The following is a 13,104-nucleotide window of genomic DNA, read 5'->3' on the forward strand; positions in this document are numbered from 1 at the left end:
ATGAAGTGCAATTTGAAAACTCAAGAATCAACCTGAGTGAAATTATGAGAAACCTAAAAGTAAAACTATGTCAAACACATTTGGTGTTTCATGGGTCGATTTAAACAAATAAAACCACTTTGTTGAATAGATCTTTTTAATATGATTCTGTGTACATGGACAACTGGGTATAGGGAAAAACTCCAAATTAACGTTTTAACAAATTACAGCTACTGTATTACTAAAGATGATATGCTTGGATTTTAAGGAAATAGTCCAACAAATGAATAGTCTCTCATTCAATCTAGTAGAATAACCAATCTCTCTTTTAATAAAAACCAATACACTACAGTGGTAGAAGTTTACTTTTTTTATACACTCCACATAAAAACATGTTTTCACTCTCCTTCAATATTTAGTTATTCGTAGCCTCTCAAATGGTAAAATAAAATGGAATTTATATTAGTAAAAGAAAGTGCAAGTTTGTACAGCTAAGCTCAGCAGCAAAAGTGAAGAATGGAAAGTGAAAGCTGATGGATGCCACGCAGGACATTCATAATGGTGTCCTGCAGTGTCCTGTGTACCAAACACAGTCAACATTCCATCATTTTTTCATTGCTCTTAAACGAGCAAAACCAAATTCTTTTTTTATTTAAAGAAATAGTAAGTCTTTATTCCCCTCCCCCCAACATAATTTGACATCAGGTAAGGCAAAGACAAGTCCCACCATCACTGGGGACAGCAGCAATACACAGACTTTGGAAATAACCCTGAATCATCAGTAACATTCTCTCATGGTAACATAAGGAATGAATCTAATAAATCAAATCTGCACTGTTGTCAGATTACTCTAATTTATTTGATTAGTTTTTCTGGAAAAACTTTATAAATACATTATTTAAGAGGACAGTAAATTATTTTCTTGCTCTGAAAAAATAATGTATTTTTTTCCCCCTTCACATTTAAAAAATGTTTAGTAATGCCTTTGGAAAAAGAGATGCAAGAATGTGACTGCTGGGTTTGCAGAATGTCCATGTACAAGTTGCATTTACAAGAACCTGGTAATCTGCCTATAATTTGCCTCTACAAATAGAGCTCTTTGCAATATTATTTAAACAAACAGGCTTAATTTAAACACCTCTCCTACTCCCTCTACTTGTAGAGCAAAGAGGTACTTGTTTTTCAAGTATTATATTGTAAAAGGTAAATTTTTTGTGCCAATTTTACCTGCTAGCTTTTAAACATCAAAATGTCTATGTGAAAAGTCATGCAAAGTCAGCCCATTTCTTTTACAGAGAATGAATAAAAAAACACCTTGATTTGCTAAAAGGGGCTCAAGGGAAAAAGCTGTTTTAAAGTAGGGAAGAACAAGGAGCATTTCTTTTTTTCTATTGGCGAAAATTATTAGAAAAGCTATCCAGTCTGTTGTCTTTAGCTGGTTTTAATAAAGTCTTTGCAAAATGATGGTCAGAAATCTTTAGAAAACTGGAGGATGAGGGATGCTCCTTTACAGCATGGAAGGAATTTCTTTAATTGTAGAAATTCTTATTAAATTTCAGCTTTGGTTCTTCAGAAGAAATGCTCATATAACTTCTATATTAGGAGACAGAAAAAAGAACCGGTTAATATACTTATTTAAAATCTTATTTAAAGAATACTCTAGTAGTTATATCTTACATTTCTAAAACTTTACCATGCTCTAAGAATAGGCAATTTCATCAGGATCCACGATCACATATTTTAAATGAATTCTACCACCAATAGGAAAACACATGTCCTTTACTTCAAGTTAAGCTTTCTTTGAGGTTAAGGACTTACATATGTCTTTGTATCCTTGGTACCTGATGCTTCCATCTACAAACATATGTTGGAGATTAAATAAATGTCTGTCAATAAATAGGCATGCCCCCAAAAGAAACCTTACATCACTTAAGATCACAGACATTGGATTACTTCCTTAGAGAAGGTCTGGAAGGGTGGGCACAGTGAGAACGGAATGACAGATAAATCAAAAGGTGATTTAAGGCCTGGCAAGTGAAGCAGAGAGTCATCTTAGATGCTCCTACCTTCTCTATGAAGCTTCACCAGCAGTGTTTCCACCAACATGCAAGTAACCAGACTGTTCCCAGAGGCTTAACAATCAGAAAGTCAAACCTGGGATGGACCTTGCAGCTGCCTTTTACAGTCCAGAAAAGTGGATCACTAAAGTGAAGTTATACTCCCAAGGTCAGTACAATAGAGAAGCAAAAAAGACTTAGTTGGATAGGTGGTTCATCATTGGCTTTTTCAACAATTTAAAGTGGAAAATATTTGTTATAAGTTCACCGATGGAATGTAAAAGAAAAACAATTTGACAACAGATAATTCCTTCGTGACTCCATCTAAACATGCTGAATTTGGCCAGCTCAGTTCATAATAGTATAATAAAGAGATGCTGGTCAATACATGAAAGTGATCTGCTGGGAAGAGAAGTTGATAGAATTCGAAGAGATCTGATAAAAGATGGAGCTGGATTTTATCCTACTTGTCTTTAAGATTTATGGGACCATGGTGTTGAGTTGCTATGACCACTAAGTTGGTAACTTTTGAGGTACTCCTTTATTTCTTTGGGTCCTGTAAACCCAACGCTTTATCCATTGAGCCAAACCCTAGAGCTCATTATGCATTCTTTACATTCTTTTAGCTTCTGGAATAGAGATTCTTTGTTCTTGTACAAAGACTTCAGATCAAATGTGAGTCCCAGGGACAGAGTATAAGACAGTCACTGGCAGTTTTAACAACAGCTACAGTCACTCAACAAGGAATGGAAGATTCTTGTGCTCCCAGTTCAGAATATGGTCCCATTACCTAAATCCTAACTCTCTTCTTACATGTAAAAAGGACAATAGTATATGGTCCAGGTTGCTTAACCCAAACAAGAGAAAAATGATGGAAGAACATGATGGCAATTTTCAAATATCTGAAACTCTGAGAAAGATGGAATAAAAACCAACTAGTTTCTCTAGTGGGCAGAACTAGCCCAATGGTCCCCAAGTTATGGGCAGGCATTCAGTGTTTGTCTTTATCTGAACCTTGCTGGGCAAAGGGTGCTGCATGCTGAATTTCCACACTGAGTGGGAGACTAGCAGGGGCCCTAGAAATTGCCCAATCCAACTCCAAATTCAATTTCTATGATCCCTGCACCATCTTGTCCTTGTGGCTTATTTGGTCCATTGAAGGACAAAGTGTGCCACAATCACACTGAAGACGGGCCATGCCCTCTTCGGTGTCACACAGATCTGATGATTACTGAAGGGAATCCAGGGCAAGCTTACCTGCAGTCTGTTGTGTTTGAACACCATCCACCACCTGAGGCAGGGACCCAAGCGTCCCTTCCTCCTCAAAGGCCAAAATTGGATTCAAAGGAATCTCTGGGTTCTCACTGTTGGCGACATCTAATCTGGATGGCTTAGATCCAATGGGTAAGTTTATGATTTCTTCAAAATTTTCATTCTCAAGAGAAATTCCATTTTCATTTGGCTGTTTTTCCAAATTGGGAGTACTGGGAAATTAAAAAAAATCAAAATTAAAATGAACTCATGTTAAAACAAAAACACATTTTTAGGACAACCAAATATTGTTTTATAACAAATAATTTTATAACTTTATAATCAAAAGGTTAGACTGACTGCATCATTACTAACAAAAATGGTGAATTCTCACATATTTGTATATTAAATTCTTATTTTTAAAAAAATCTGTTCTGAATCAACCAATGAATGCATCAATAAGTGGGACAAATCAATGTTTGCATTTCCACATTACTTTGTCTGATCAAGAATAGCCCTTATTAGGATCTTCACTTCAAAGATAAGAGGCTTAGAGTTTGGGGGTCAGAGGGATGACCTGCATAAAGTCACACAACTACAGAGACAGTCCAGACTGTATGTATGATCTTGTGATCTCTGGTCCTGTGCTTTTCTCATTATGCATTATTTTTAAAAATATATAATTTTATTGATTTCAGAGAGGAAGGGAAAGGGAGAGAGAGATTAAAACACCAATGATGAGAGAGAATCATTGATTGGTTTCCTCCTGCATACCCCCTACTGGGGATCAAGCCGGCAACCCAGGAATGTGCCCTTGACCAGAATTGAACCCTGGATGCTTCAGTCCACAGGCCAACGCTTTATCCATTGAGCCAAACCCTAGAGCTCATTATGCATTCTTTACACTCCCTGACTATTCAAATTCTAGCTCTTCCTGACTATTCCAACTTCCTAAAACACATGTATAATTTTATAGGTAAATTGTTTAAGACCAACCTTCTCATCTTTGTCACTTAAATCTTTCTCTGACTCCACCTTGATTCTCATTGATTAATTCATGGTTACTTTTTTGGATTTATTTTTTGAGGTACCTTAACTGGTCATCAAATACTTAATTTTCTACCTACAATTTCTCTTAGATTTTTCACCTTCTTCACAAGCTCCATAAACAAATGGGCAGTCCTTTATATTATATGCTCATTGTTAAGCTTTACAATGCAGTTAAACCATGCCTGTGCAGCAAATGGATGCTAGGTTCATTTCACTGTTCACTTTATCTGACTGCAGCAATAGACATATATTTTCGAGCTTTGTATTCGCTCAGTGCTCAAGTCATGTGTCATAAGTGACCATATCTGACAGACAATATTCTAGACTTTGAATTTCCAAATGGAAAATGAAAAACTTAAAAATATAAAACAAAAATTGTAAAGGTTTTAACTTCTCATACATACTGATAAGTGGAATATTTAGTTATAGAAAGAGGTCTATGGGAAGAGACAGGCCAGAGACCAGAAAATCAGTCTCTAGTGTCAGTAATGCCAAATGCTTTAACTTTAGCAAGTCAATTCGTCTTTTTCCATCTCCTCCCCAAATGATAAAAGAAAGCTAATGTACATCCAATCTTTCCATTGCTGTTTTTGAGGAGTCTTTGCTTTCCCCCCACATTAGGGAAATACTTGCTTTCCTTAATCAATGAGAAGAACTGATTTTGTGGAACACATGCTAAAGCATTTCCGATTTGAATACAGGATGGGGCAAAAGTAGGTTTACAATTGCTCATGTGAAAAATAATACAATAATTAATAAATAATAACACAAGAATAAACTTCGTTTTGCATACTCACAACTGTTAACCTACCTTTGTCCCACCCTGTGTTTTGGTGCATTTTTAAGTATCAAACCTTTTCTTCTAGAAAAACAATAAAGATGCCTGTCCTAAGTATGTCACAAGGCACTGCAAGGTACTTGGAAAAATTATTTATAAAAGAGCTATGAAAGAAAAACATAAAAAGGTTACACAGACTCAGAGCATGATGGTGCTTTTCTGGTATTTCACCAAGGAGGGGAGAGGAGGTTTGGCATCATAGTAGTCTGCATGAGCACGCACATGCATGCACACACACGCACACATGCTTAACGCCTGCCCTTCCAAGTGCTTGGGCTGCCACACCCATCCTCCTCCTCTTTCGCGTACCAATGGGCTTTCTGTAACCAGGGAAACAGTCCTGATTCTCATCCCAAAGAAATTTTAAGAAGTTTTGGCAAAAGATAAAGCAGAGAAATGCATCTGCAAAGCCCTCATTCCTTGGCCATCTCAACTGCCTTGCCCTTGTAGGCGGCATGTGCTAACAAGCTGCAATGGCAATGCCAACCCCAGACTAGTGTCAACAGCTGATTTCATTTCCCCTTCCCACTCCTACCGGGCCACCCCACCCATTCTGACTTGTCAGCAATTAGAGGAATAATTGTGCCATATGCTTTGGGTAAGCAATTATTAAATGTTCAGAGGAAACTGACCTGCAGAAACTAGAACACTGAAACTGAAATCACTGGGGTTATGCATCTGTGTGTACTCTCAGAAAAGAGCACCAGCTTTTGAATTCCCTTTTTTTGTCCACTCTGGAGGCTGGAGCTGAATGCAAGACTCTTGAAGCCTGTGTACTTCGCTTGTTCAGTCCAAAATCCAGAAAAGAGGGCTGGGATCATGGCAGGGATCTGATAGTCCATACCACTTATTGTAGCTAGGGCCTTATTTTTTCTTAATGTTTATTATCATGTTATAACAAATAATTTAAAAAGTGATAAATCTTTTTCTGTTTGCATGATAGGGGCTTGGGTATGTTACTTTTTAATTAGGCAAAAAAAACCTAAAACCCTAAATACAGTGATAAACTCCTAAGATTTGGAGGAAAACCATTAGGTCAAACACCAAAATTACTACAAATCCCTTACTTGAGAGAAGAAACATTCGATTGAAGAGATAGTCCCCCAGGGCTAAGAACAGCATAAAATGTCTTCTGGGGTATTAGGATGGTAAGACAGCCTGTTATACCCATGAGTTTTTAGCTTCTGGAATAGAGATTCTCAGCTGGGCCTGGAAGAATCTATCAGAATGACCTGAGAAATTTAAAGAAATTTCCTGCCTCACCCCTTGTGTTTACACATTTATCTTTTGTTTCCTGTTCTAAAGCAAGTTTCCTATTCACAAGAAAACACTCTCCTCCATTAATGGGCACTTCCCTCTATAAAAACTCTCTCCAAAAAGGGCTTCTGGAGAAGAATCATCCTTGCTCAGGTTTACATATTTCTTTGAAAGCTGGCCAGAATTTTGATAACACCAATCTTCTTCAATTCTACCTGTTGTTAGTGGGGAGCCTGTCAGGCAAGGATAATGGTCTTCAGGCTTTAAGAGGATTGCACACCAAAAGGTGAGAGCCAAAGAAACCAGAGAGGTTAGCCATGTGACTCAGGACCCCCAAGGTCAGGAGTAAACTTCAGGGAGTTTCTCTGCTCCAGGAACTGCTGCTCCTCCCAGCTACAAAAGCAACCTGAGGAGGACATTACCACATCTCTGGGGGTGGGTATGGCGAGTGTAACCTAGTTTACAGCATTCATTTATTTTTCTTGAAGAGAAAGCAAACCAATGTATTAGGTACAGGAGACATTAGGAAAAGCGAAACTTCTCCCATTCTGAACTAAAGGTATTCATTCTAAGGAGTGGAATTTTCTAGTGAAAACAAATCGGACCACAGTGCTGATAGCATTTGTCATGGTGGATTTCCACAGAGTACTGACCACATCAAGGTGTTTGGAAGGGGCCCTGGGAACCTGCAATTTGTGATTTAATTCATGGCAGGCAAGCTGGAGGCATCTGTAACTCTACATTGGGTATATAGTAGGGTATTTAATGCATATGTTGAATCATTATGAGGATTATGGAATGCTTCGTTCAACATAATGCACTGAGGTGAAAAACTATGACTTTGATAAGTGATTTCAAGGTCACCTTGAAATTGGGAATAAAAAACATAATAGATGTGACTTACTTGTAATTTTAAAGTCTTTAACAGGTTTTCAGATGCAAAACTGTTTAAAAATGAGGGTCCCCCACTGAAACAAAGCGAATGTGTGCTCATGAATAGGAAACTGCCTTAGTAAGGGTATTAGAGGGAGATATAAGCAGGTCCTTCTCTAGATGGAAGAGTATGAGTGGCAGAGAGTCCAAGGATCGGGGCTAAGACTGGTTTAATAATAATCTAGGTGTGAAGGATGAAAAATGTAAGTATGCAAACAAAGTTTACTCTGGGAAATGCTAGTCATAAGAATAACCCCTTGAGGATAAGAGGGAAAATCATTCAACACAGGCAAGGTAAAAGCAGTGAGTTTAAAGAACTCTACGATGAACCATCCTTACAAGATAGTGAGCTGTCAGTCACAATGGAAGTAACCGATCTTGGAATCACTGTAAACTGTTTCCTGGTGACACTGATTCCTTGTTCCGGTGGTGAAAACAAGACCAGTAAAATGTGAGGCATAGAAAGATGGGATACGAGATACAACACAAGAGCCTTTTTCTACAATGTCACAGTGCCGCTACACCCAGTCAGTGTACTGTGTGTCTTTTGGACACTGCACCTTAGAAGCATAGATAAGCACGTGTTTGTGCACTTCTTTTGATGTATTTGTTAATACAAGAGGTGATGCAAAGTGAAAATATAGATTTTCAAGACTGATATGGAGAAATTTAAGGGAGATAAATTTAAAAATAATGAAGGGAAGCAGAGTTTCTTAGGCTACATATCACAAAGTTTGTGTCCTAAGCAATGGAGAATAAACTTAGCAAGCACAGTAAGCATTCCCTACAGGCCAGGGTCATTCAGTAATGGGTGATGTTTTTCCAACTGATGTCCAAGTCTCTATGAATTTTTTACAAATTTATGTTTTTACTGATACTTTTTTAAACCAATAGAAGAATAGTATGATGATAAATAGGGCTGACTGTCACAAAGCTGAGTCTTATCGCATGATTTAGTGCTCCATTTTGCATTTGTACTTCAGAGTATACTGATAAGAGGTGGTATCAGCTTATGTGACAAGGGCTAAGGACAAATGAACTAGGTACACTGGGTAAATAAACATTGTGTTAGTGCCACATAGAAAAGTCAAGTGCCATCATGGCACACTATCTGAGGAGATCTGAGGTTTTAGAGCAGATTAAATAGAGAAACACAATGGGTGAAATGAATCATCAGCAACTCACGGTAGCATAAGCATCCCTAAAGCAAAAGAGCTTTATTAGTACCACATGTACAAGCTTGACTTAATTCCAGAAAAATAGCATTCTTCACAATAAATGACTTGTTGAATTTGAATGTTCTTGGTGTTATTTTATTTTTAATCCTCACCCTAGAAAATGTTTTACTGATTGTAGAGAGGAGAAGGGAGAAAAGAAAAGAGAAAAGATCGATGTATGAGAGAAACATCTATCGGTTGCCTCTCCCATGCTCCCCCACTGGGGATGGAACCCACAAGCTAGACATGTGCCCTGACCAGGAACTGAACCAGCAACATTTCAGTGCATGGGACAATGCTCCAACCAACTGAACCACACTGGCCAGGGCTAAGCAGTGTTTTTTTAACTTCAATTTGTGATTTGGTGTTTTGGCTTTCCAGATAAATAATACCTATCAAAATTTTAAACCTAAATTTATATTTGTAAAAATAAAGTAACTCTTGGATAGTTTCTTTTTTTCTTTAAAGGGGAGACACACTGGAGCCAAAGGATTAAATTTGTTAAGGTGATTCTTGTATTATATCCTAATGTTTATATTTGGATACTAATATGGATCTGCCTGTATTGTTAGGTGAAAGAGTAGAAAACGTATATGCTTGTATTTCTCCTAGTTGTTTGACAGGGATCAGTGCAGGCTCCCCGCTGGTGCCCAAGGCCCCTGGGACCCCCGGGAGCGGCGGGAGGGGCGGGATGGGCACGGCCACGCCCCCCCAGGTGGCCAATAAACCCGGAACCCCCGGGAGGGGCGGGAGGGGCCGGCCACGCCCCCCCAAGTGGCCGATCGACCCCCGGAACCCCCGGGAGCGGCGGCATGGGCCCGGCCATGCCCCCCGGGATGCCGATGGGCCCGGCCACGCCCCCCGGGGTGCCGATCGCCCCAGGCACCCCGGGGAGTGGCGGCATGGGTCCGGCCACGCCCCCCCAGGGTGCTGATCGCCCCAGGCACCCAGGGGAGTGGCGGCATGGGTCCGGCCACGCCCCCCCAGGGTGCTGATCGCCCCAGGCACCCAGGGGAGTGGCGGTATGGGTCTGGCCACGCCCCCCGGGGTGCCAATCGCCCGGCCACGCCCCCCGGGGTGCTGATCGCCCCAGGCACCCCGGGGAGCGGCGGCATGGGCCCGGCCACGCCCCCCGGGGTGCCGATCGCCCCAGGCACCCCCGGGAGCGGCGGCATGGGTCCGGCCACGCCCCCACAGGGTGCTGATCGCCCCAGGCACCCGGGGGAGTGGCGGCATGGGTCCGGCCACGCCCCCCCGGGGTGCCCCGGGGTGCCGATCGCCCCAGGCACCCCCGGGAGCGGCGGCATGGGTCCGGCCACAACCCTTCGGGGTGCCGATCGCCCGGCCACGCCCCCCCAGGGTGCTGATCGCCCCAGGCACCCCGGGGAGTGGCGGCATGGGTCCGGCCACGACCCCCCCGGGGTGCTGATCGCCCCAGGCACCCCAGGGAGTGGCGGCATAGGTCCGGCCATGCCCCCCCGGGGTGTCGATGGCCGGACCACTGGGCACCGCCATCTTGATCTTCTCAACGGCGGATATGCCACCTAGAGTCCCGCCCCCAGCCTCCTGCCGGCCCAATCGTGGGCATAGCGGAGGTGCGGTCAATTTGCATGTTTCTCTATTATAAGGTAAGATTAGTAACTTGGTGATTTTACATTTGAAGACAGTCAGTTAATGTATAAACTAACTTAGGTTACACAGTGGCTTAATAGGCCCATTCTTTTTTTAAAATATATTTTATTGATATTTTACAGAGAGGAAGGGAGAGGGATAGAGAGATAGAAACATTGATGAGAGAGAAACATCGATCAGCTGCCTTCTGCACATCCCCTACTGGGTATGTGCCCGCAACCAAGGTACATGCCCTTGACCGGAATCGAACCTGGGACCCTTGAGTCCGCAGGCCGACGCTCTGTCCACTAAACCAAACCACAGTTAGGGCAATAGGCCTATTCTTTATCATAATGATGGCGTTCACTCTGTGATGTTTTTTATTCCTTTCTAAGAATCTCTGAAATTAATGAATTGAACATAAATTACAGCAGGGGAAAACAAATATTTTATCTGAAGAACAAACTATAACTAAAAGAATAAAATATCATTTAATATACATGTTAGGTAATTATGACAATACATTTACTCAACAGAATTGAAAGCTTATCATTAAGATCTCAGAAATATTATATCTTTGGTACTATAGTGGGCAAAATAACAAATATTTCACTGTCACAGAAAGAGGTTAATAGATATGATTTGTGGACATCTTCGGATGACATCTTTTCATTGCTGTCAATCATGCTGTAAAATGTGTAGTGTGTATTTTTAGATTTAAAAAATTAACTTGAGGACTGTCAATTTTCTGATGGTAGCAGAGATTCTGGCATTAGAAACTGGAAAACTCATTAAATAATTAAATTCTGAAAATGAAAATAAGTCATAGCTGAACATTTGAACATTATTACAACTATTTCTCAAGTTCTCCATGATTGTGTTATTAGGTACAGCTATGACTGCTCCCATTTTTAATTTTTGAGTGTGCTCTTATGATGTTGTCGATATTAATGCAAGGAAAGAGAAAGGCAATCTTTCAACACATGCTCCTTTCTTGGCTGTTAGCAACTGTTTGAATCTTCAATAAACCCCACTTCTACTAACATAGCATAAGAATTACTGGTATCAAAATTAATTTGACTGTGGAACAAACACTGCCTCATTAAATAGTATAGTAAAAATACAGTTGTTATATACCACTAAAGGGTGTGCATATGGTCTAGATCATGTTAAATATAAACAGAGAAAAGTAAATTATTCCTTGTAATTTTCTTTAACAGTCACACAAAACCCTCACCATCATATTTAAAGATGCAAGAAAAAAATATTTTCCCTTTCTCACAGAATTACTAGCTCAACCAAAAGTTAATGAACCTAGATAGAAATAAATCCTAATGTTAAAACTCTGAAATCCCAGCAGGCCCAGGAAATTCTGGTGGGACTGGGTTGGGGGTAAAAACAGTAGTGACTGTTCTAATGCATATCAGCAAAAAAGGCCCCAGCTGCTTGACTCACCTCTCCACAGTCACTTTTGATTGGTGTGAGGTAACCACATGTGGGCTGGCCGCTGGGTCTCCATTTCCTGGAGAGTTCATCATACCCGGAAGTGCAGAGACTGCTGGACGTGGCAAAGAAGATGGGACAAAGGGTTATTAGTACCCTACTGTCAAACCCACACCCCAGGAGCTAGAATGCCTGATTTCGGTACTGGCTCTGCTAGTTATCAGCTGTGTGACGTTGGGCAAGTGACAAACTCTCCGTGCCTCAGTTTCCTCACGGATAGTGCCTACCTCACAGGCTACTGTGAGAAGTAAATGTATTAACACATGCGAAGTACTCAGAATGGTTTCCAGCACATTGTAAGTGAAAACCAGTGTCATTATTTTTGCTTGCACTAAATTGACTCTGGACAAAAGGAATGTAATACTGAAAGCAAAGCAAGTGATGACGATTGCAGTAAGGTGACTTGATTAGACTGTCGCTGAACATCTTTACTGAAGGATTTGTAACAAATCCCCGTGAAATACCTTCAGTGATAAAAAATATGTTTCAAAACTCAGTTTGGTTCTAGTCACACTTAGAATGTTAGGGATTTCATGAACATTACCTGACTGTGCCACCTTGTTATTCAATGCTCAATGTCAGAGTCCAGCTTATGCCAGCAATATTGATGACTTATTCTAAAACTGGGGACAGGGTTACTGAACGCCTGGTAAACCTTCACAGAGGTCAGAGTTGCAGGGAAATTTGTGGCAGTTTATGGTTTTAGTTTGATGTGAGAGAATAACTGAGATAATTCTAAAGAAGTGTTATTTCAACAGCCTGGCACAAATTCAATAAAACTGTCAGAGGTACAAAGAGTCTGATAACTGAAGTAAAGAAGTGATTGATAACTTTAAAAGCTGCCAACATTTGCAAAGCTGGTAATAGGCAGCTTTGGAGAAGACTTCGGATGGGTCTGTAAACTCACCTGCCTGCCCGCCCTCCCTAGAATTCTCTTTGGAGCACTGGTAACACCACTCAGCCCTCAACCAGATGTGGGACCGAGAGAGGAGAAATACTTGTTAGCCAGATAATCTCAGGCCTCTTTTTAGTGGTATTAACTCAAACCAATTTTTTATGAGTATTGATAAATAAAGATATAACAACTGACAAGTTTAACCTTCCTTCTTGCCTTCTGTTCATTCTCGGATTGAGGTATAAAGAATACTGAAAGAATTGATAGAGGAACAGCAGGGAGGGGAAAGATGAACAATGAACAACATGGAGCCAGGCCATGCACACACTATAGATCAGCCCCTCAAATAAACCTGAGCTGGTGCAATTTACCTCCTGATAGCCTCATTCTGATGGCTCACTGGGTGCTATACCTACTTACAGCCTATCTAGTAGAACATTCTCGAAGACACCTGCTAAAAATGCAATGGTACAAATATGTTACCACTAGGGCTACTCTTCAAACAAATACAAT

At 40.7% G+C, this 13,104-nt stretch overlaps 1 protein-coding gene across 4 annotated transcripts in view; it reads right to left on the reverse strand.

Moving 5' to 3' along the window:
- Positions 1-287: 287 nt before the first annotated feature.
- MAP7 (microtubule associated protein 7) overlaps positions 288-13,104 on the reverse strand; it is a 139,089-nt gene continuing 126,272 nt past the window's right edge. For 2 of the 4 annotated variants that reach the window (XM_079779858.1, XM_079779856.1), the window contains exons 16-18: positions 11,649-11,751; positions 3,294-3,520; positions 288-1,572 (exon numbers count right to left, since the gene is read on the reverse strand). In XM_079779858.1, coding sequence (XP_079635984.1) covers positions 1,562-1,572; positions 3,294-3,520; positions 11,649-11,751 — 341 coding nt within the window. In that variant the 3' untranslated portion in view covers positions 288-1,561. The other 2 variants (XM_079779857.1, XM_079779855.1) reach the window with 2 other exon arrangements.

This window comes from Cnephaeus nilssonii (genome assembly GCF_951640355.1).
Source record: "Cnephaeus nilssonii genome assembly, chromosome: 9".
Taxonomy (NCBI): Eukaryota; Metazoa; Chordata; class Mammalia; order Chiroptera; family Vespertilionidae; genus Cnephaeus; species Cnephaeus nilssonii.